This window comes from Ricinus communis, chromosome 10 (genome assembly GCF_019578655.1).
Source record: "Ricinus communis isolate WT05 ecotype wild-type chromosome 10, ASM1957865v1, whole genome shotgun sequence".
Lineage (NCBI taxonomy): Eukaryota > Viridiplantae > Streptophyta > Magnoliopsida > Malpighiales > Euphorbiaceae > Ricinus > Ricinus communis.
Genome location: NC_063265.1, coordinates 2,074,766 through 2,097,845, shown reverse-complemented (window position 1 = coordinate 2,097,845; position 23,080 = coordinate 2,074,766). Strand labels below are relative to the sequence as shown.

The 23,080-nt window shown below is 31.0% G+C and overlaps 1 protein-coding gene across 1 annotated transcript; it reads left to right on the top strand.

Moving 5' to 3' along the window:
• The first annotated feature begins 20,932 nt into the window (after positions 1-20,932).
• LOC8282845 (cyclic nucleotide-gated cation channel beta-1) lies at positions 20,933-22,278 on the top strand. Its single transcript, XM_002522851.4, has one exon. The coding sequence runs from the start codon at positions 21,513-21,515 to the stop codon at positions 22,221-22,223; it is 711 nt and encodes a 236-aa protein (XP_002522897.2). The 5' UTR covers positions 20,933-21,512; the 3' UTR covers positions 22,224-22,278.
• The last annotated feature ends 802 nt before the right edge of the window (positions 22,279-23,080 follow it).

Sequence of the window (23,080 nt, the reverse complement as noted above, 5' to 3'; positions counted from 1 at the left end):
AATGAGGTATGCAGTATATGTGGTGTTTATGGTCATGGTGCTAACGTTTGCTTGTCATATGAGACTTATGTAGGAGATAATTATGAATAGGTTAACTTGATGGAATCTTATCAACCTAGGAAACCTAGGAATAATCCATGCTCCAACACTTATAATCCGGGATGGAGGAATCATCCAAATTTTTCTTGGAGAAATAATGATCATAACCCACCACAAATACTGAGGAACCAAAATCAGCCCCAGTATCAGAATCAAGAGCCTGAATACCTAAGGAACCAAAACCCTCCATTCGTTAATCAAGGACAAGCCCCTCAAAGAAAATCAAGTTTGGAGGAAACACTCCAATCTTTTATGACGGCTATCCATGACAGAATGGAGAGGAATGAGAAGAAAATTGATTCCATAGAAGCTTCAGTAAAGTGATTGGAAATTCAAATTGAGCAAATTGCTGAAGCGGCACAAGAAAATAAGAAAGGAAAATTTCCAAGTCAACCTGAGCAAGCTAAAGCAACCACTGTTCTTAAGGATGGTGAGTTATTTGATAATAATGTTGAAAATCTAAATGAAAAAGATTCTTCTTATGCAGGTACATCAAAAGAAGTTGGACTAGTTGATGTAGAGATAATTGAAGGAGGTTTACAAAAAGAATGAAGAATAGAGCCCAATCTTGGGCAGAAAAAGAAAGACAAGGAAGCGTTTTCAGGACATGAGTTTCATAAAGCAGTTGAACCTTATAAGCCTCTTATTCTGTTCCCGAACAGATTGAAAGAAAGCAAACAGGATAAGCAATTTTCTGAAATTTTTATATGCTTTCTAAAGTTAACATTAATTTGCCATTGTTGGATGTGATCAGGAATATGCCAACTTATGCTAAGTTCTTTAAGGAACTCAATTCCAACAAGAGGAGATATGGGAACAATGAAAAAGTTATGGTGTCTAAAACAGCAAGTGCAGTTCTCCAACAATAGTTACCTCATAAGAAGAAAGATCCTGGGAGCTTTACCGTTGATATTACAATAGGGGATAAAAAGGTTGCTAAAGCCATGTTGGATTTGGGAGCAAGCATCAATTTGATGCCATATTCAACATATGCACAACTTGGCTTAGAAGAATTGAAGCCAACCACTATGTCTCTGCATAGGTCAATTAAATATCCAAGAGGAATAGTGGAAGACTTGCTGATTCAGGTAGGAAAACTGATAATCCCTGTTGATTTTGTGGTTTTAGACATGGAAGGTACATCAGCAAGGGATAATGAGCGAACAATACTCCTTGGTAGACCTTTCATGGCAACTACCAAGACAGTTATTGACGTGCACAATGGGAAGCTGACTATGACAATCTTGCGAGAGACTGTAGAATTTAAAGTGTTTGATTCTCTAACTATATCTCCTAGCACTTCAATTGATGAATGTTCATATGTTGATTCTATAGATTATTTTGTTTATGAAACATATTTACAGGATAAGGATGATAAGTTAGAAGTTGCATTAACATTGAAAAAGCATGAAGAATGTTTAGATGAAGAAGTTTTAGACTTACATGATAAGTTAGATGAAGCTATTCTATTGTTACCTGATGAAAGCACTATTGAACCTTTAGATTGATTCATTGAAAGCAAATCAGAAATTATTGATGAACCACCTAAGGTTGAGCTTAAGGAGTTGCCTAACACACTTAAATATGTCTTCTTAGGAGAAAAGAATACATATCCAGTGATCATAGCCTCTGATCTTTCTCCTTTAAAGGAAGAGGCAACTATTAGAGAATTGAGAAGACTTAAAAAACTATTGGGTGGGGAATTTCTGATATTAAGGGGATTAGTCCAATAATGTGTATACATAAAATTATTTTAGAAGACAATTCTAAAGCGGTTAGAGATACACAACGACGACTTAATCCCAATATGAAAGAAGTAGTAAAAAAGAGAGTTCAAAAGTTATTGGATGAGGGTATTATATACCCTATAGCTGATAGTAATTGGGTAAGCCCTGTTCATGTAGTGCCTAAAAAGTCAGGCACAATAGTTGTTAAAAATGAAAAAGGAGAATTAGTCCCCACAAGAATGACAACGGGATGGTGAATGTGTATTGATTATAGAAAGTTAAACACCACAACAAAGAAGGATCATTTTCCTCTTCCTTTTATTGATTAAGTATTAGAGAGTTTAACAGGACATGAATTTTATTATTTTCTTGATGGACTTTCAAGATATTACCAGGTACCCATTGCACCTGAAGATCAAGAAATGATAACTTTCACATGTCCCTTTGGAACTTTTGTGTTTAGAAGGATGCCTTTTGGGCTGTGTAACGCTCTAGCAACATTCCAAAGATGTATGCTTTCTATTTTCTCTGACATGTTAGAAGACTGCATCAAGGTATTTATGGATGATTTCTCAGTTTTTGGTTCTTTATTTGATGCATGTATAGGTAATTTGACTAGTATACTTGAGAGATGCATTAAATGTAACTTAACATTAAGTTGGGAAAAGAGTCATTTCATGGTTAAACAATGTATTATGCTAGGACATGTTGTTTCTAGTAAAGGTATTGAAGTAGACCAAGCAAAAATCGATTTAATTACCAAATTGCCCCCTCCTACTTCAGTAAAAGGCATTAGAAGTTTTCTTGGCCATGCAGGATTTTATAGGCGTTTTATTTTTTCTAAAATTGCTCATCCTTTAACTGAATTGCTGGCTAAAGATGTTAACTTTATTTTTAATAATGCATGCCTATCTACTTTTAACATCTTCAAAGAAAGACTGACTAGTGCACCAGTTATTGTGGCACCTGATTGGTCTCTTCCCTTTGAAATCATGTGTGATGCATCTGATTATGCTATAGGAGCGGTCTTGGGCTAAAGAGTTGATAAAGCGTTACATGTAATATATTATGCTAGCAAAACTCTTGATGATGCTCAAGTAAACTATTCGACAACTGAAAAATAATTTCTAGCTATTGTATAATCACTAGACAAATTTAGATCCTACTTGGTGGGATCTAAAGTCATTGTTCATTCATATCATGCAGCTTTGAGATATCTTTTAACTAAGCCTAATGCTAAACCACAGCTTATTAGGTGGGTGCTTTTATTGCAAGAGTTTGATATAGAGACAAAAGATAAAAAAAGGAGTAAAAATGTAGTAGCAGATCACATTTCGAGGCTGATTTCTGATTTTGATAACCTTGGTTTTAAAAAAAGTAATTAATGAGACTCTTCCTGATGAACAATTGTTTGTAGTAAGTCATGAGCCATGGTATGCTAAAATTGTGAACTACTTGGCATGTGGTGTTATGAGAACTGACTTAACTTGGCAGGAAAAGAAATGATTTTTATCAAGGTGTAGGCATTATTATTAGGATGACCCATATTTGTTTAAACATTGTTCTGATCAAATGATTAGAATATATACTCCTGAAGATGAGCAACAAAGCATTCTGGCCTTTTGCCATGAAATGCATTGTGGGGGTCATTTTGGTGGTAAAAAAATAGCCTACAAGATTCTGCAGTCAGGTTTCTTCTGGCCTTCGTTATTTAAAGATGCTCATATTTTTTATGCTAAATGTGATAGGTGCCAAAGAAGTGGAAGTATTAGCAAACGAACTGAAATGCCTCAGACTTTTAATCTTGTGGTTGAACTATTTGATGTGTGGGGTATCGATTTTATGGGACCATTTCCACCTTCTCATGATTATGAATATATATTTGTTGTTGTTGATTATGTGTCTAAATGGGTAGAAGCAATAGCTACACGAACTAATGATGTTAAGATAGTATGCAAATTCGTAAAAGATAATATTTTTAGTAGGTTTGGAACACCTAGAGCAATCATTAGCGATGAGGGAACACATTTTTGCAACAAGGCATTTAGCGCCTTATTAAAAAAATGTAGAGTAACTCATAGAATTGCAACACCTTATCACCCACAAACATCAGGACAGGTGGAAGTTAGCGATAGACAAATTAAGTAAATACTTGAGAAAACAGTGCGCCAATCTAGAAAAGATTGGGCTATGCACTTGAATAATGCCTTGTGGGCATATCGAACGGCTTATAAAACACTGATTGGAATGAGTCCTTATAGATTAGTATACGGCAAAGCTTGCCATTTACCGGTCGAAGTAGAACATAAAACATATTGGGCTATTAAGGAGCTTAATATGGACTTAAGTAAAGCAGGTGAAGAGCGTTTGTTGCATCTAAATGAGCTAGAAGAAATCCGTAGTGAGGCATATGAGAATGCCAAGCTATACAAAGAAAGGACCAAGAAGCAACATGATAAGAGTTTATTTCGTAAATCTTTTATCCCTAGAATAAAATTATTATTATTTAACTTACGCTTTAAAATTTTTCCAGGAAAGCTTAGATCTAGATGGAACAGACCCTTCGAAGTAATAACGGTTTTCAATCATGGTGCAGTGGAATTACGTAACATTAAGACCCAAGAACAATTCAAAGTTAATGGCCATCGCATAAAGCCATACTATGAAGGGATGACCTATGGACATTAAGTGGAGTGCATGAAAGCACCTCCAGTTTGAAATAACTTTTGTCAATGTCTAGCTATAGACAATAAATTTAGCACTTGCATATTACATATTTTCTATTTTTACTATTTTAGTTTTCAATTTAAAGTATTTTCTCGATTTGTTTTTAGGAACCTGCAAGAGATTCAACCATCCGAGCACATGCACGATCATCAAGTACAACAAAGGAGCTTTATGTGGTAACACTTAATTTACTAGTCAATATTATGCTTCAAGTATTTATAAGATTATGTGTATTATATAAAGGTCATTTAGTTAGGATTTGAGTATCCCTTACAATGCTTGTCTTTAGTTAGAAATTTAGTCTTAATTCTAGTCAAGTCATCCTTGATAGCTTAGTTTTTCCTATTATGATTAGATACGATTTTGTTTTCTTTTTTTTAAAAAAAAAAAATTCGAGCGAGCCACCTTGCGGTAGTGAAATTTCAGATGGGCCTGTAGCAGAGCCACGGAAGAACGCAGGCTCGAGCGCAGCAGCCTGCACCAAAAAGCCAACCTGCATGACTCATGAGGTCATGCCAGCACATCCTAGTGCACACCACGACCTCGCGACGCATTTGCCAGCCGTAGGGGGAGGGGGGGTGCGGACCCAAAAAAGAAGAATAAAAAAAAAAGAGTTGAGCAACTTTAATTTGAAATACATTAGGACTCCAAAATTGTTCATCTCTTACAAAAATACCAAAAAGAATTTTATTTGAATTCAAAAACACCCCTCCCTAAAACCCTAACCCTCATATAGAACTCTATTATTTTCTCTCCTTTCCTCCATTAACACTACCTCTTGTTTTCTCTTTCCTTATTTTTCTTTCTCTCTCTACAAAATACCTCAATTTTTCTTCCAAAACTTCAAAATCTTTACCCACCAATCCATATTCTACCCATTCCATAGGTAAATAATGGCCCTAAAGAAGAGAACAAGAAAGGAAAAGGGGAAAGAGATAGTCTCAAGCTCTCATGAAGAAGAACAAAGCTTGAAGGCAACTTATGGAGCTCCTTTTGATCTTTATTCTTATGAAGAGGGCAATCGATTCCTTAGTCTTGCTTCAAGAGAACAAGTTTCATGTAAGTTCTTGGATGCTCCTTCTCTAGTTAAGTTGAATATTTTTGAGATAATGATGATACTCTTGGATAGATTAGGATGGAAGGATTTTGCCTTTAATTCATTGCCATCATATAATGAATTAACTTTAGAGTTTTTCAAAACTCTACATTATGATCCTTCCAATGATAAGGAGTTTAAGGTAAGATTGTTTGGGCATAATTATATTGTTACTATTGATACAATTATCCAAGCTTTCGATTTAAAGAAAGGAGGTATCTGTGAGCAACATCATAAGTTTGATTTAGGTAAGTTTTGGAAAAAACTAACGGGTCAAGACAAATATGATATTAATAACATGCCAAATAATGTCTTCAGTGATCATTGCTATTTGCTTATTTCAAAATTCATGTGTGGAGGCATCTTTGGTAGGAAAGAGACAAATAAGGTGATGAAGCAAGAACTAAATATTCTATGGTGTTTAGATACCCATAAATTTTTTTCTTCGGCATACTTTATTATGCAAAGTTTACTAAGGACACCGGCTAGACCTAAGAATTGTATCGGGTTAGGACATATTATTGTAGGGTTGGCCATGTATTTTTGTAGTTTTGATCCGGAGTCTTTTCCATATGAGGCATTACCCTCCGCGGGCAATTTGAATACTAATGCATTGATTAGAGCTAATTTGGTAAATTATCGTGGTGGTCCTCTTACTTTTAAGCATGGATCGAGTGGAGGTAGTAGTAGTGTGGCTAGGGATGATCCACCAAGACATGATATAGAGGAAGAATCGGATAGTGAAGAAAGTGGAGGGCAAGAATGGGGTAATCAAGGTTGGCACCAAGTTTTAACTCAACTTCAAGCAATGAACACCAACCTTAACCAACGGCTCGATGCCTTTGATTCTCGATTAGCTAATGTGGAGAAGAGTCAACGTCGACAAGCATACGAACTCGATTGCTACTTCGAATCCGTCGACTTTGATGCTCCTTCACCACCATCATCCCTGCCTCATCATTGATTCTAGTTTTGTACTAAGTTTTTTTTTTTAAATTTATTTTAGGATTCACCTATCTAGTTACCATAGGGTATTTGCTTTGATAATTTTAGCTATCTTAGGATTTCTATGTTTTATAGCTATTTAGGATTTCTGTTATACATTTATTTTGTAATAATAACTTTTAGATTTTGTTTTATTTATGATATTTTATTTTAAGCTAATTAGTTCTTATCAATGATGGTTCTCTAAAGCTTGTTTAAGGTTTATACGGGATGATGATTACTTATGGCCAGTGGTGATTAAATGGCACTCCAATTTCCAAAGGAAGTACTCTATCTTTTTCTCTTTTATGTGTTTCTTTTATGATTAAGACATTGAGGGCAATGTCTAAAATAAGTGTGTGTGTGTGTGGGGGGGGGGGGGAGTTGGGAAGATATAGAGTAATTCTGTTATATATGCCAAGTATTTAGTACCTTTTGATTAATTTTTGTAAAAATAATTTTTAAAATTATTATATACTCAGCTTTTTATTATTATTCTACACTAAAGAATCAAAGAAAGAATACTATTATGATAAATCTTTCAGTTCTTAAATTGATTTTTAAGCACATGTGAATGTGAACTCATGAGTTGATTGCATTTAAATGATTAAGTGTTCATCGTTTGTATAAGAACATGATTAGTAGTTTAACAACATTTGACATGGGTATGATTAGAAGTGTATGATTTAGGTTATTATTCCCTTGTTATTATTATGGTTTACCTATGTTTGTGGGAAATGATATGGGTAAGTTAAAAACTCTAAGTTAATAATTCTACTCCACTAGTTTTAGTTGCTGAGTAACTGGAGGTCTTCATGACCAATGTTGATTTTTGCATAAAAAGGCAATTGAAATTATGAGTATGCAAAGCATCTTAATTTTTGTTTTGTTGAGTAACCAGGTGCATTCATTACTCATGCTTGTCTTTGAGTAAAAAGGCATAACATATCAAGAAAGAAAGAAACCCCAAGTATCAAGTAAATCTAAGGGGTGAAAAGAAAAGAAAATTCAAGAAAAAGAGCTTGCAAAGCAAGTGGAAAATGCAAATGCCTATTGATCTCTTATTTAAACATTAAAGTTTTCCTTCTTGAATAGGGTTATCATAATTTGGGTTATGCATTATAATTGTATTCATTGATAATGAGTTAAACTATTTGTTGTGAACATGTGTAAATGATGAATGCTTAAATCTTTTGACTAACTATGATTGAGTTTATAACTTTTTTAAGAAAAATTCTTATGATTCAGGTTTTCTTTAATTTGCATAATTTCTGTATTAGTGAGATTCTTTTGAATAGTACTTTTGAGCTTAGTACGAATTGCTTTATTAATTTTTTTGTAATGATTGATTCTTAAGTTACTATTTACTTGAGGACAAGTAAAAGTTCAAGTGTGGGGGTATTTTATCGATCTAGATTGTATATAGATATTTAAGGGTATTTTAGAGCTTTAATGATTTGTTTCTATATATAATATGGTATAAAGATGTGTTTTACCTCACTTTAGTTTTTCTTGTCTAAATTCAGAAAATAATACAAAAGGAGAATTTGAGCTAAAAACAAACTAATGGGCGTTAATTGGGCTGCGGCTATTAAAGGCTCGAGAATCAGACACGTGGGCTATTAATAGTTTGGGCCTAGCTTAATTCATTAAGGCTCAAAAAGGAGAGTTTAAGTAATTATTATGTAATTAGTGGATAATTATCTTTTGAGTTGTTTATTTTATTTAGGACAATAAGGGATAAACTATTGGAGTTGTGTGTTGAGAAAAGAACCCTAAAAAAGGAAATCTTTACAAGGAGTATAGGTGAATTAGAATAAGGAGTTCTTCGGCTACTGAATCTCTCTAGAGAAGGGTTCTATTATTCTCTGCAGAAAATTCTGGAGTTCATCATCTTTGACATCTTACTAGCTTATGTTGCATCATTCTTTGAAGAATCAAAGAAGCTTTTTGAAGACCTAGAGAAAGAGGACCGATCTTTTTCATTCCTTGAAGAGCCTTTGAACTTTAAGGGAGTTTTAGTTTTCTATTTTATGAATCTTAAGTCTTTCTATTTAATTACAATGATCGATGGATTAAGTATGTTAGGCTAAGTCCAAAAAGTGTTTAATTTGACTTTTTACTTATGTATGAACCTTATAAATATTGAGTTTAATGAATGATTTCTTTGCCTTCATACGTTCATTAGTTTCATCTATTATTATTGATTGACCATCATATCAACTTAGTAGTAATATGTGTTATGAAAATCTTTAAGTTAAAAGTATTAGAAACATCATCTTTACTTTAATCTATGTTGGTATAAGAAACCTAAGTTGCATCATTAGCTTGAGTGACTTAGGGAAAAGGCACATCACCATCTCATTTGTTAAATTAGGGCTTAAGGGAATTAAGGGGATTACTAAGTAAAAGCTAGACTAAATGCTATTTTATCATATAGTTCATATTAATCATTCTAGTTGTATATTTACTTTCTGGTTATTTAATTTCTTTTATTAAACTAAGTTCATTCTCAAATATCAGCTTAGAGTGTTTATATTTACTTTGAGAAATTTGTGTGATAGTTGGTCTTTATAATATATGCTCGAGAATTCCTTGTGAGATCGACCTCGTGGTGAGCTTACCTGAACTACCATTCGGTTCGTACACTTGCAAGTACTAATTTAGACACATCAATGATCCAAGTTATTTAATAGTTTCAATTAAATTCTCTCAAATCTTAATCAACTAAACCAAAACTCAAGCAATCATAAAATAATTTTAACTAATTCTTAATCAAGTTATTCCATGGTTACCTAATTACTATGTATAATTCTTATCAAGTAGCAATTAGACAAGTATATATAGTTATATTGTGTTACCATCTCTCAATGTGTAATCTAACGCAAATCATAATTTTAGTGGCCAAATAAAATAAGTATGAAGAAAAATAAATACCACATACAATATAAATTTAGGTTTCATGAATAATTGAACGAAATTGTATTTCAAAACATTAATTCCTAACTAGAGAGTTTAGGTAGAAATCATTAGAGTAACATCACAAAATAAAGAAAGAGAAGAATTCATATGATACAAGTTTGAGGAATTAGAAAAGAAAAATCTCTCAATCTTCACCCTTAGATTTTTAAGCCTACATTCATTTGATACAATCTCCTTCAAAATCATATTTTTAGATTTTTTTCCTCTGTTTTTGTCCCTTCATCTCCTATTTCTAGTAAGTTGTTGCCTCATATTGCAATTAGGTCAATTTCTTAGTTTTTAGAATTGAAAATGGAATAAGATGTAATGAGTCTATTATCGATGCAACAAGCATCATGGTTGTGATATAACTCTAGCTTTCAAATTGTTGCATCCTCCGAAGGTGTCGCACCTTCCTTAGGTTTAGCTTCCATTCCCACCTTTTTTTTTGCTTATAAATTCATACTAAAACCTATAAAACATCTTTAAAACCATCCTCAAATTACAAATATAAAATAATATAATAGAATGAACATAATTTGACTCATATATATGAAATTTCTACTTAATTGGCTTATAAATATAGGCAAAATGATTTTAAATATCCCGACCTTTGATCATTTTTGCGAATCTACCCTCACTTTTAAAATTTATCAATTTGGTCTACCATCTTTGTGTATTGTATCATATCCACCCACAATCATTTTGGCGTGTGCCACTCATGACATGGCATGCATACGTGGCTTGTGTTTTTTTTTTAATTACATGGCTTACAACTTAAAGAAGTTCAAAACTCATCGTTTTATGCTTAAATAAAGGGAAGGAAAAAACCATCTCAACTATCACGATCTTTCACTATTTTTTCAAATATATCCCCACCTTATAATTTTATCTTTTTGGTCTATCATCTTTACATTCTATATCAAATCTATCCAAGTTGTTTCAGATGTGTGCCTATGATGACATGACATGTATATGTGTTTTTTTATTGCCAACATACATCAGTTTGTTCAAAAGAAAAAGAAAAGGTGGTCAGATCCTCTAGGATAACAATACCAAAAACTAGTAAGAATGCAACTTTGGTGATTCAAGATATGCAGCATATTCTGCCAAAGCCTCCCCAGAAGTTTAAGAAGTCATCCTAATATTGCATGGTGTATATGTGTATTAACAACATTAAAGCATTTGTTTTTTATTTAGGTTCATTTAGTAGATAAATATAATGCAGACAATATTAACTCGAACAACTTTTTGTAGTATTTTTGTTTGACATTAATGTTATTTTTGTCTGAATTTATTTAATATCATTATAGGCAAAAAATAACTTAGATAGATTTGATATAGAATGCAAAGATGATGGACCAAAAGGATAAAATTATAAGGTGAGGACATATTTGAAAAAATGGTGAAAGGTCATAGTAGTTTGGACGTTTTTTCTTTCCTTTATTTAAGCATAAAACGGTGAGTTTTGAGCTTTTTTAAGTTATAAGCCATGTAGTCAAACAAATAAGCCACGTGTGCATGCCATGTCATGAGTGGCACACGCCAAAATGATTATGGGTAGAGATGATACAATACGTAAAGATGGCGGACCAAATTGATGAATTTTAAAGGTGATGGTAGATTCGCAAAAGTAATCAAGGCCATAAATATATGAACTATTGACAACTATCATTTAGGTTAAACTAAGTTAAAAATATATTAAACCTGAATTAAAGTTTGTTTAAGAATAAAAAAGAGAAAATTAAATCAAATAAATAATATTTTATAACCCTACATATATTCAATCATGTAGTATTTATAAGCCGTGAAAATCCTAATTCCTAAACAAATTAATACCAAATTAAAATAGAAAAAGTAAAACATTTCAAAACAAATTGAAATAAGTACAACATTTCAAAATAAAAAGGTATAAGTCAAATCTTTTTAAGTAAGAAAATAAGGAGTCATCGCCCCTTCTAGTCTCAGTTGGAAAGGGATTTGACTCAACCAATAGCCAAAGCCTCCTTATTTTGCTCCAATCCTAGCCCAAAGCAAGATATTATGCATGGCCTATTTGTAAATGCATGTACTTTTGCCCAAACTTGATATTAGATCCAAATTAGCTTGATTTGATTATTTGGGCTATCTTGACTTGATCATACTCTCATATATTGAGTTAGGTTGATAAAATGATCTTAAGTCTCATTATCTTAATTAAGTCCAATAGCACTTGGACTTTAATTCTTTAACCCAAGTTTGACTTCTTGCTTTACGAATGCTCCTAAAGCATCCTTGAAATGTTTTATGCGGCCTGTAGTCATTGGTTCATCATACTTCTATGACTAATGATTGATACTTGATTAGCTTGCATCACTTAGGTAGATGGTTCTATGCATATTCTAGTTTCAAAGTAAGATGATTGCAAAAAGATTTGATTACTATGTTTAACTAAATGGTTGTTGTGTTTATAGGTAGGGTTTTATAGTGGGTTATTTACATTGTAATGATTGATTTGAAACTTTTTCTTGTTATTTTATAAAATACTAAGTCCAACTTTTGTCTCTATTATAATGTAGAGCAAACTGATCATCAACTACTGTATGTAAATTTGCGAAGAAAGGAAGTGAAATAGTTGATGGAAGAGCGAAACAAGGCTTTGATATAAGCTGGTGAAGCTCTAGCGCCTTTTTCATCTAAAACCCAGTAAATGTAACAAATGGAGGTTTGCCTAGCAGATTATAATGAAGTGGAGGCAAACGTTTATGCTTTGAAGGGAGAGAATCAAATATTAAAAGAATAGTTTGGAGTCTTATATAGGGAGAATGATGCTCTAAAAGGGTAGTTTGCAGTAGGTAAAGGAAAATATGTTAATCTAAAAAAACAAACTCAAAAAATAATGTTAGCTACTGGAGTTATTAAGTTGGAATTGTTGGTTATTCCTTTTATCCTTAAATGTATTTGGTTTGTTAGATTTGGTTAAGCTAAATTGTACTTAACATATTGTATCTCACAAAATTTGTGTTAATTTGTTGTACTTTTGCTCTAGTAAGCTTGCTATATCCTGACTCATTTTAAAATTTAAACATTATGCAAATCTTACAAATTTGGGACATTTGTAGGTCTAATAATCGTTGAAAGAGTTAAAATAATGGTAATTTAGTAACTATTTGCAGTTAAATACTAAAAATAGGTCTAGAGCTACATGCTCCAAACTCCACATATTAGTGTAATAAATATATCATCAACCAAAAATAGTTGCCTATGAAAAATCCATTAACCAAAATAGCTTTATGGTGTAACAACATTATCACGAACCAAAAGTACAAAACATCTATACAAAGAATATTTACGCTTCCCAAATTGGCCTAGTGAAGCTGGCCATTTGTTTGGCTCTTTCTCCTAGCAAATCATTCAGCGAAACTACAGGTCATCCATGCCATTATAGACCTCTAGCTATGAAGGTTGCATCAATATACTCTTTCTACATATTAATATCTTTCAGATTTTCAATTATCTGTAATCTTATAGGTGCTTGAATCTTGATATTTCTAGTTGTACTTGTATTTCATTTTTTTCATTTGATTTTCTCTACATAAATACTAGGAAATTAGTCTGCGCGATGCCGCAATTTAACTTCATTTAACTTTTGTTATTTCATATTATTTGTCTGAATTATATAAAAATTTTAATATAAAAATATAATAGAATCATATATACGTTTAAAAAATAAACACAATTATAAATGTAATGGTTATGAAATATAATAATATTTAGATATTCAGTTGGCATATTATCTCTAACATAATGTTTTATATATCTTATTAATTAGTCTTAAATTGTTATTTTAATTTAACTATAGTTAAATTGAATTAATAACTATCTTGATTAATTCTTCTTATTAAAAGTTATAGTAATTTATATATGATATAATTACTATAATATTAAATATTCAAATACTAAATCAATTAGAGATTAATAATGTCCATAATACTATTAATATTATTAGCATATAACAATGAATTTAAAAGTGTAAGAGCAAAAGTGTCGTTTTAAATTGTAGCATAACAAAATGGATTTGACATGATACATGAAAGTAGATCTGCTTTAAGGATTGGTAATGGAAAATATAAAAAAATAAAAGATTGGTAATGGGAAGCAGAGAGAAAGAAAAATAATATACCACTACCATGACAACACCAATATAAATCTAATGACTAATATTTCATTCTTTAAAAACAACTTTGGATAAGCGAGGTTCCTATTTTGGTTCAAGCTAAGCAGTTCGAATGGGAGGATGCTACTAGTTGGAAACATGATGGTAAAAGGTCCTTAAAACCCATAAGCTTATTAGTTGGGCGAGACTGGCCAAAGGTTGGATCAAGATAAACACAGACGAAGCTCTCCGTTCGAGCTTAGGTAGGGCAGCATGTAGTGGTTTAATTAAGGACCATAATAGGGATTAGGTTGGCGATTTCATGGCCAATTTAGGTGTATGCAGTGTTACACTTGCCGAGTTATGGGGGATAATACCATGGGCTATGTCTTGCTTAGATTAAGGGTATTCACAAATGCTTAAAGCTGGCAGCTTGAGTGTAGTTACTATCCTTAATGGTGTTGGAGATGGTTGTCATCAAAATATTGCGTCGGTGAAGGAAATCAGAAGAATGCTTAGGAGGGATTGGCAAATCCATGTGGTTCACACCTATCGTGAAGGAAACAAATGTATGGATTTACTTGCTAATATGGATTTTGAGGTTATGGTAGGCTGTCATGATGTTCAAGACCCCCTACTAGGGTTCGTGATGTGATGATGCAAGATAGCCTAGGAGTAGCCTTCTCTAGAGTTATTCCTGCTAGCAACCTTGGGCACTAGGCTTATTCAGCCTCTTTTCTCTATTAAAAAGAATGATTTTGGATTTCTATTGAACACTTAAAGATTCAAACATTTTTTCTTTTATCTTTAATTTTTTATATTAATTGAAAGATAAGCAAAGAAATAAATTGATTTTTTAGGACCAAAAGTTAGGTTCCTACATAAACAATAAAAGAATTACAATATATCCTATTTCAAATGCAAAAAATAGTATATCAAATTAGGTAAATGTAGAACCACCTTCATTGAACCTGCAGAATCCAAAAACAAAATAAATTAGCAGAGGGCAAAATAATTAAAAAGACAACTTTCTATAAAGCATAAAGGAACCAATTTTAAAAACCTTTCCTACGACCGTCAAAGACCTAAAAGAAGACTTAAGTAATCTGTAAAAAAATAGAAAAATCAAACATGTAAGACATAAATGCATTAAAAGAAAAAATAGCACTTCTAAATAAGAAAAAATCCTATTAGATAAGTAAATCAGAAAAAATCAAATGATAAACCTCTCCATTAGCTGAACAAAAACAAATTTAAAAAAATTAAACTATGGTTTGCACTATTTGTAAATATTAATGTATGAAAAAAAAAGATAAAAAATAAACCAAAGCATGTAATTTGTCCCTTTATTATCATTTTTATGTACTCAATAAAAAAAATAAACAAATAACATAAAATACTATGTGATAGACAAAAGATTCATGCTATGGCTCAATTACCGATTTATTGACACAACTTGAACAAATCATAGTACCTCACAACCCATGAGCATACAAGAAAAAAATATAAAAACAGACATGCAATTAAAGAAAACATAGGTACATCAATATAGAGGAAGATTAGTTGAAGATGAAACCAAAATTAAACCAAATCACAAAGTTCCTTTACACAAACACCTCATCTTATCCATAACTAAAGAAAAATAAAGATGAAAAGGTAAAAATAGTAAGAAAAATGATAAGCGACGCATAAATTCAACATAATATTACTGAAACTTATTAAATACATTTGTTTTTGAAAAAAAGATTGAGAAAAACCTTATTAAAGCACTAGTTTGCCGTTAATGAGAAAGAAAAGATAAAATAAAATATTAAGAAAGAAATTAGGAGTTAGAGTCTTTGTAAGGGTGGCACATAGAAAGTAAATGGTTGAGTAGAATTCTATTTAGGGTTGGTGAGTTGAATGTGCGGCTTTGAGAGAAGAAGAAGAAGAAGTTTTGTCTCTACTCATATTAAACGATACTGTATTATTGTGTATTATGTATCATTAAGGGTATAATAGTAATTGAAGCGTGTAAAATAACATTGAAGGCCACTAAAGTGGCGTCATTTTCATTCTTGGGTGACATGTAAGCGCAGGGCGAGCTGGGCAAAATGATAGGAGCTATATGCATGAAAAAACAAAATGACCTTCAAATTGATTTTGAAACACTGTAGCACGCAATGTTCATAAGTGTTTCCTCCTTTATTTTTTATATACTGATATAATCTTTTGTTCAATGATTACCACAAATAATAATCATGTATTAGCAACTGACTTAAATCATAAATATCCATAAACAATTTAGTTATTACCTTATATGTTGTAGCTCCAATTTTGAGATTTATGTAACAAACCTTCAAATGACCTCACTTATTTTTTCCTTAGACGTTGAACTACTAACTTCTAGCTGTGTGTACTATTTATTAGTTGTAACTTGGCAATCTCAAGTAATAGAGCTCATGATAAATTCATCAGTAGATGGTCTATGAATAAAAACTATCATCGGTTGTAGTATTCACTAATCCTTTCCGATTGGTATCAATTTTGGATTTGAACCCAACAAATATAGATGAAACTTATTTTTCTTTGCTCTTCTTTAATTGCAAATTTGTATTACTAAAAGTTTTTAGACTTTTTCATATAACTTTTTTGTTTGCTCTAGGATGAGTTGACTTTCTATTTTTTAGTACTCTTTCTTACTTTCACCTTGCATGAGCAATAACATAAGATATTAAATACAATATTCAATTATATAACTATAATAAAAAATGTGTTATAAAAAGTACTTAAGTCTCAATAGTTCTTTTAAAATAACTTGTATTTTCTCTAACTTCCTCACAAAACCCCATAGGTCATATGACCCTGCTTTTTCTTGTCATTTTTCATGTCTTTTTTTACTCATCTTTATCCTATCTTCTATTATTTTTTGTCTTCTTGCCAATTTCTTAAACTCAAAAAGCTCAATTTTTTCTTTCCCTGTAGTCATCCAATATTGTTTCCCAAGAACACATTGAATGTTATAACTATAAGCTTTCGAGTAAGTTTTCTCTAAATATTAGTAGAGTATAAATGCTTGAAATAAATGGCACACACTTCATGTAGGTAGGGGATACTTATCATATCTCGCTCCCTGTATATGTAAATTCTTGTATCAATATTGATATTATCTTCTTTATTATTCACATTAATGATCTCATACATAATGTCCTATTCTGCTACATGAATCATTTAAAAGACTTTTGTTTGTTTTTTCTCTAAGTATTGATAGAATTAGGAGATTGACCACATATCCAAGTTTTTATAAAATTCCTTTTATTCTATAATATGTTCATTACTTGAAATCCTAATACCTTCTAACATAGTTATTGTCGACTTGCATCTTAGTTCAAGGATATAACTATTGAACATTTCAAAAGGAAATTGTTAGCAACATTACACTTCACTTTTATATTAAATAAAGTCTTACACTAGCATTCAACTCCATAGCTCAATGTATTTCCATTAGTATCCTCATCAAGTTCTTCGAACACTATTAACCTTTCCTTCAACTGATTGTCAAAGTTCACTCTAGCATAGCTCTAAAAATCAAATTTTCACTCTCAGCCTTTTTATTTATGTGATTGTATCAATATTTCTAGCACGCATCCTATGTTGAATATTGGTAAAAAATTTCTTCATGTCTATTTCTAAAACTTGTAACTAATTATTAAGAATACATGATAAGTAAATAATAATAATAACTCCATACTATATATAAATCTAAAGAATTAATAGTTAATTACCTTTTATATGTCTGAGATGATAAGTGTTTCTCCACCACTAAATTGTAAATCAACCTTGAGATGTCTAAAAATTAGCCATATATATGGCCTTTATTTCTAACTACAAAACTGCCCAAGCTATTAAAAATATATGGTTATTTCCAATGCAACCAACAACACATAATAGCAACCCATTGCACACTCTTTTTAGGAAACAACCATTAACCCAACTGATTGTCTTGCATGTAACAAGTTAGTTCATTTTGCATGCTTCTAAAAACATATAAAACCCATTTAATAATGACCTTCCTTCCATATCATCTGAGAATGACTTAGCAAAACATGTAGAACTTGTATTTGTTTATTAATAACCGATGCATAAACATACAAGGAATGCTCCTCCTTAACTTTTCATTAGTTCTTTAATAATTTTTTTCTTAGCATTTCTATATATATTTAGACTTATCTTAGTCATTAAGTCAGTATCTAGTAATGCTTTAAAGTCCTTCAACATCAAATTGGATTATGATATAATCCTACTTTTTTAATCCCGTTTCAAAAACTCACGATTACAAACATTTGTTTTGGTGTACCTATAAAATTTATGGCGACGATTATACGTTTTAACAATTAATGTATTTATGGCACTATGTATACTCACATGCAGAATCCATGGACAACTTGTTCTGCAACTAGCCCTAATTTTGTCACCATCATTTCTTGTATAGTGTACATATAATCTTTTCACAATAGTATACCTTATACATCTTTTTTAACTTCCATATTTTTCTTAAAAGTCATATCCACATAAAAAAATATGAGTTTTAGCATTTCCTTATGCCACTATCACCATACTCATCATCAATTTATTCAACATAACTGCCTAGCTCAAGACTATTGTAATAAACATTATCTTTGCCATCATTACTATCACTGTCTTTTGCTATCTTAGCATCATCATCAACAGCTCTCCGCCATCAGAAATTATATCCACAATATACTGTGAGCATCTTGATCCTTTTTCCTATGTTTTATATCTAAACTTATACTTTATAACATTTTCTCTTGCAGCTTACAACTCATAATCTTTATCATTAGTCAAACCATTGACATTAATATAGATTTTGTCAAAATTTTGATGTCACTAAAATATAGGTAGTCCCTCCTCTTCATCACTTCATCCATCTACTGTAACATCAACATCAACACCAAGTATAGGTATTACTACCCCATCATTTTTTCTGTTAAAACTTAGACAAATAGTTTTTCCTATACTACTAATATCCTTATTACTATAATGTTCAATGTAAAACTCTAGATTCTCCTTATTATTTGCACCACTACCAATTTGGATGATAGTAGAGTCATCACTGATTAAAATGAATTTTCCACCACTTTTCTAAAAATAACCCACCTATACTTGTGTATCTAATTTTCTTTATGCAATACATGATTTTGGGATATGACTAAAGGATCAACATCTAATTCCCTTTCCACTATTCTAATTCACCTTCCCAAATATCTATGCACACTGTCCCTAACCAGATTACCTCCATAGTGAATAATCAATTTAACTTTGATGTTAGTCATACTTATATAAGAAACAATTCAACTTTAATGTCAGTCATACTTATAAAGAAAATAGTGAATCAATTATGACTATATTTCAAGGAATCATAATAATTAAACAAAAATATAATGCACTATATAAAAAAAAAAATACATTGTTAAACTAATGAAAATCAAACGAAGTACCTCAAAAATCCTAAGAGCAACTCCAATGTATTTTTTATATATCAAACTCTTTATTTTAAAAGTCATATAATAAAATAATACATCAATGCACTCATTGTTCTTTAAATATAAAGTAGAAAGTTGATTTGACTCTCTATATATGGAGAGCCAAACTCCACTATCTACTTTATATTTAATAAATGCACTATAAGTTTCTATACGCTTGATTAATTGATACTTGTAATTCTTATTTTTCTATTGGTAAAAAATTAAAAAGAAAGGAAAAAGAAATTAAAGCCATTAAAATTTATGGAAACAAAAGCAAAGTATGGAATAAAATATAAAAAGCCTATTGGACATAAATAAACTATTTTATTCTTTATATTTTAATATTCTTAAAAATGCTCTTTATTATAAAAAGTATACTCTTTAAAATAAAGAGCATTATTGGGGACACTCTAAATATATATTTTTTAAATTAAGTGTAAACAAATAATATAATAAGTGAACCTCAGCTACTTACTCGATTTAGTTAAGCTTATTTAAATAAAGAACAGTTGGTAACAATTGAGTTGCAATATTTAACAATTGGATCGCAATATAATAAAAGGCATAATAAACACAAAAGCAAGAAGACAAATACAATTGAGAGAGATTATTTTACTCATCTTTAGAAACAAATAAACTCCCATAAAAAAACAGACAATACCTATTCTTTAGTTATTGCCCGTCAATAATAGTCATACAATCTAAAATCATTGATCCACAATCTAATTTATCAAAGAATTGAAAAGGATTGGGATTGGTATTAAGTTTATTGAAGATTGGAAAGGATTAGTTTCAGTTTATGGAAGAATTGGAATTAGGTTTCTTAATTTTAACGTTTTGCAAAGGAATTTTCCCAATGCTTATACACTGATAAAATTTAAAGTAATTTAGGGTTTTACTTTCTTATATCTATGGAATTACCAAATTCTAGTCAGCAAAATTGTGTTAACACCTATTCTCACTTAATAACATGTGTTGTTCACGCGTGTAACTACTATTAAATAAGAGGCAAATGTAAAGAAAAATAAAAAGTACAAGAATCAAATTTGCACAATAAGAGTGTAGAAGGCAATTGTCAAAACCAACAAAAGTGCATGGGTAAAACATGGATCTTCCCAAAACTATACGTAATATTAGGTTTTCTATGAATGTAATTTATGTGCATGAGAACATTATGCTATTTTTGGCTTCTTTAATTTTTAAATTTTTTAAAACCTTCTTATATATATTTTTTTAAAAACCTTTTGACTCTCAACTTTCATGAAATTTTTAGAATCCTTCCTTTTAATTCTAGAAAAAGAAAACAATTTTATTGGTTCTCCTCTTTTAAAATTTTCTCCACTCTTAATTTAAAAGTTGAAAGTGGCCTTTAAAACTTAATTGGCTCATAGAGTCCCTGCCATTTTGGATTCACTCGTTTTAAACCTATTATTAATATGCTTATCAATTTGAAAAGAATCAGAGATACTTTTTTTTTTATTTTTTTAATTAAATTTATTGTTTATTTACTTTATTTTCTTTTTATTGTCTTTAAATATTAAAAATATGATTTCTTTAATTTATTTTTCAAATTTACGGCTCTTAGTTAATTTTTAAGAAAAAAAACAGAAAAACAACTAAAAGACAATAAAAAATAACTAAAAATAGTTACAAATAATTGAGAAACACCTCAAAAATAACTAGAAATTAACTGAAAAATAACTATACCAAAAATTTGAAAAAAGAACACTATTTTGGGAAAAAATAGACAGTGAATATAATATTTCTTTTATTAATTTTAATATATTTTTAAAAAGTTCCAATTTGAATTCCTAACTTTTATAAGCGGACCCTTGGATAATGGAACAATAAAAAAATGCATGGAATAGATAATTAATTGAAGCAAATAAGAACGAGCGCTTGACAAGCATCGATCCACTATTATTGCCGTATCCTTGGCGCATTGATCCAGTAGACAGACAGCTGCTAGAAACTTCATCAAATCAAACAATGATTTTTGAGGCAACAATCCAAAGGACAAATGACTGCCCATATTTGTTCTTTCTTCGAAAAGTTCCACGTCATGCCCCTTCTCTCATTACATGTTCAGTAATTTTCGAGTGAACCCTGAAATTAGCAGCATTTTCGGGACCGCTATAAAAGGGGAAACACCCTTGAAGCTCACTCAAACAACACCATAATAAGCAGTACATAAGAATCACTAGTCACAAACCTCACAATTTCAAGGGCTACATACCCTCCACAAGGGACACATAAAGATGGATCAACCTGAGAACTGCAAGCAGCAGGTACAAGGCCTAGTGATACTCCAATCCGACAACAAGTACTTTGTCTTGAAAAAAACTCCGCTGTTTCTTGTCACAGTGTCTCTATTTTCTTTGTTTCTTTGCTTCTACTCTGGGTTTTCTATCTTACCTAATTCATTTTACGTCTACTTCAACACTTGTCTATTCTCATTTCTCACTCGCACCCTCGAAAGAAAGTATATGTTTCTGATTTGTAATGGAATCCTTGCTTTTCTTGCCAAGACTTCAGTTTCTTCCAGCTCTTCACCTTCTGGGTCTGATGATTTTCATAACATATCACCTGCGAAACCAACAGTTGTTGATGATACTGTATCCAAAGAGGTAGTTGCTTTGGTAGCCATAGTTGATGAAGAAGAAACAGAAAAAGTAGCAGAACTAGCACCAGCAACAGAAGAAGAAGAAGAAGAAGAAGAAGAAGAAAAAGGTGAAAAAGAACAAGAAGCAAAGAAGGGAGAGAGTGAAGACATGGTTGCAGAAGATGAAGGCAACGGACAAGAAAGAGAAGTTTTAGAGAAACAAGATGAAGAAGATGGTCAAGGAGAAGGAGAAGGAAAGGATGAGTTAACAAATACGGAAGAATTGAATCGGAGAATTGAAGAATTTATAAGGAAAATGAAGGAAGAAATTAGGATTGAGGCTCAACAACAATTAATTGCAGTGTAACATATGCATGTAATTTAAATGTACGTCAGATAATAAAATATCTTTTTCCTCTCCATGGTTTTGATCAGAGTTCTTTTAAGTCTGCTATGGTATGAGCAGTGTTTCTTTGCCAAAATGGAAAAACTATATTTCTCAGCACACACAGATTTAATTTAGTACTAAATAAAATTTCAAGTTATAACAATAATAAAAGACATAATTTTTTGCCATATAATTCAAACTATCTCAAGAATCACAACGATAAAACCCATGTTTGAATATCAAAATAGTTTCAGTTCAGTTCGAAAAAACTTATTTGGCAAAGTATCTAATGCTAAAGTTTATGATTAGACCTAATTAAACTCATACATCATGATAAATAGATAAATAATTTCATTTTTGTTTTAACAGAAAGAGTGATGTCTTCATACCAAAAGAATTTATATTTTGTCATTAACACTCTCCTTCCTCCAGTAACACTAATAAACTATTATTCATACTTATACAGGCAAAACTAACCAGCAACACCATTTAGTACACCTACAGAGACCAACATCAGGAGTAGATAAATATTTTATTTTAATTAGTATGTTACTACTTATGCTATTAAAATTCTTTTACTTTAGAATATATATATATATATATATATATATATATATATATATATAAAACGAAAAATACTCTTCTCTTATTTTAGTATTTTTATTAAAATAATATATATCAACTTATCAGTTATTTACTCATCTTGTCAAGGACGTGTATGTGAATATGTATGCATAATACAACAACTAATAGCAGATTCTTGTCGGAGACCGTACACAGAATTCTATGCAGATATGCATATACAAAATTATCTTTCACTTTTTAGAAGGAATAAA

Excerpts from the sequence above, each read along its gene's own strand:
- LOC8282845 (XM_002522851.4), top strand. The coding sequence starts at position 21,513 with ATGGATCAACCTGAGAACTGCAAGCAGCAGGTACAAGGCCTAGTGATA.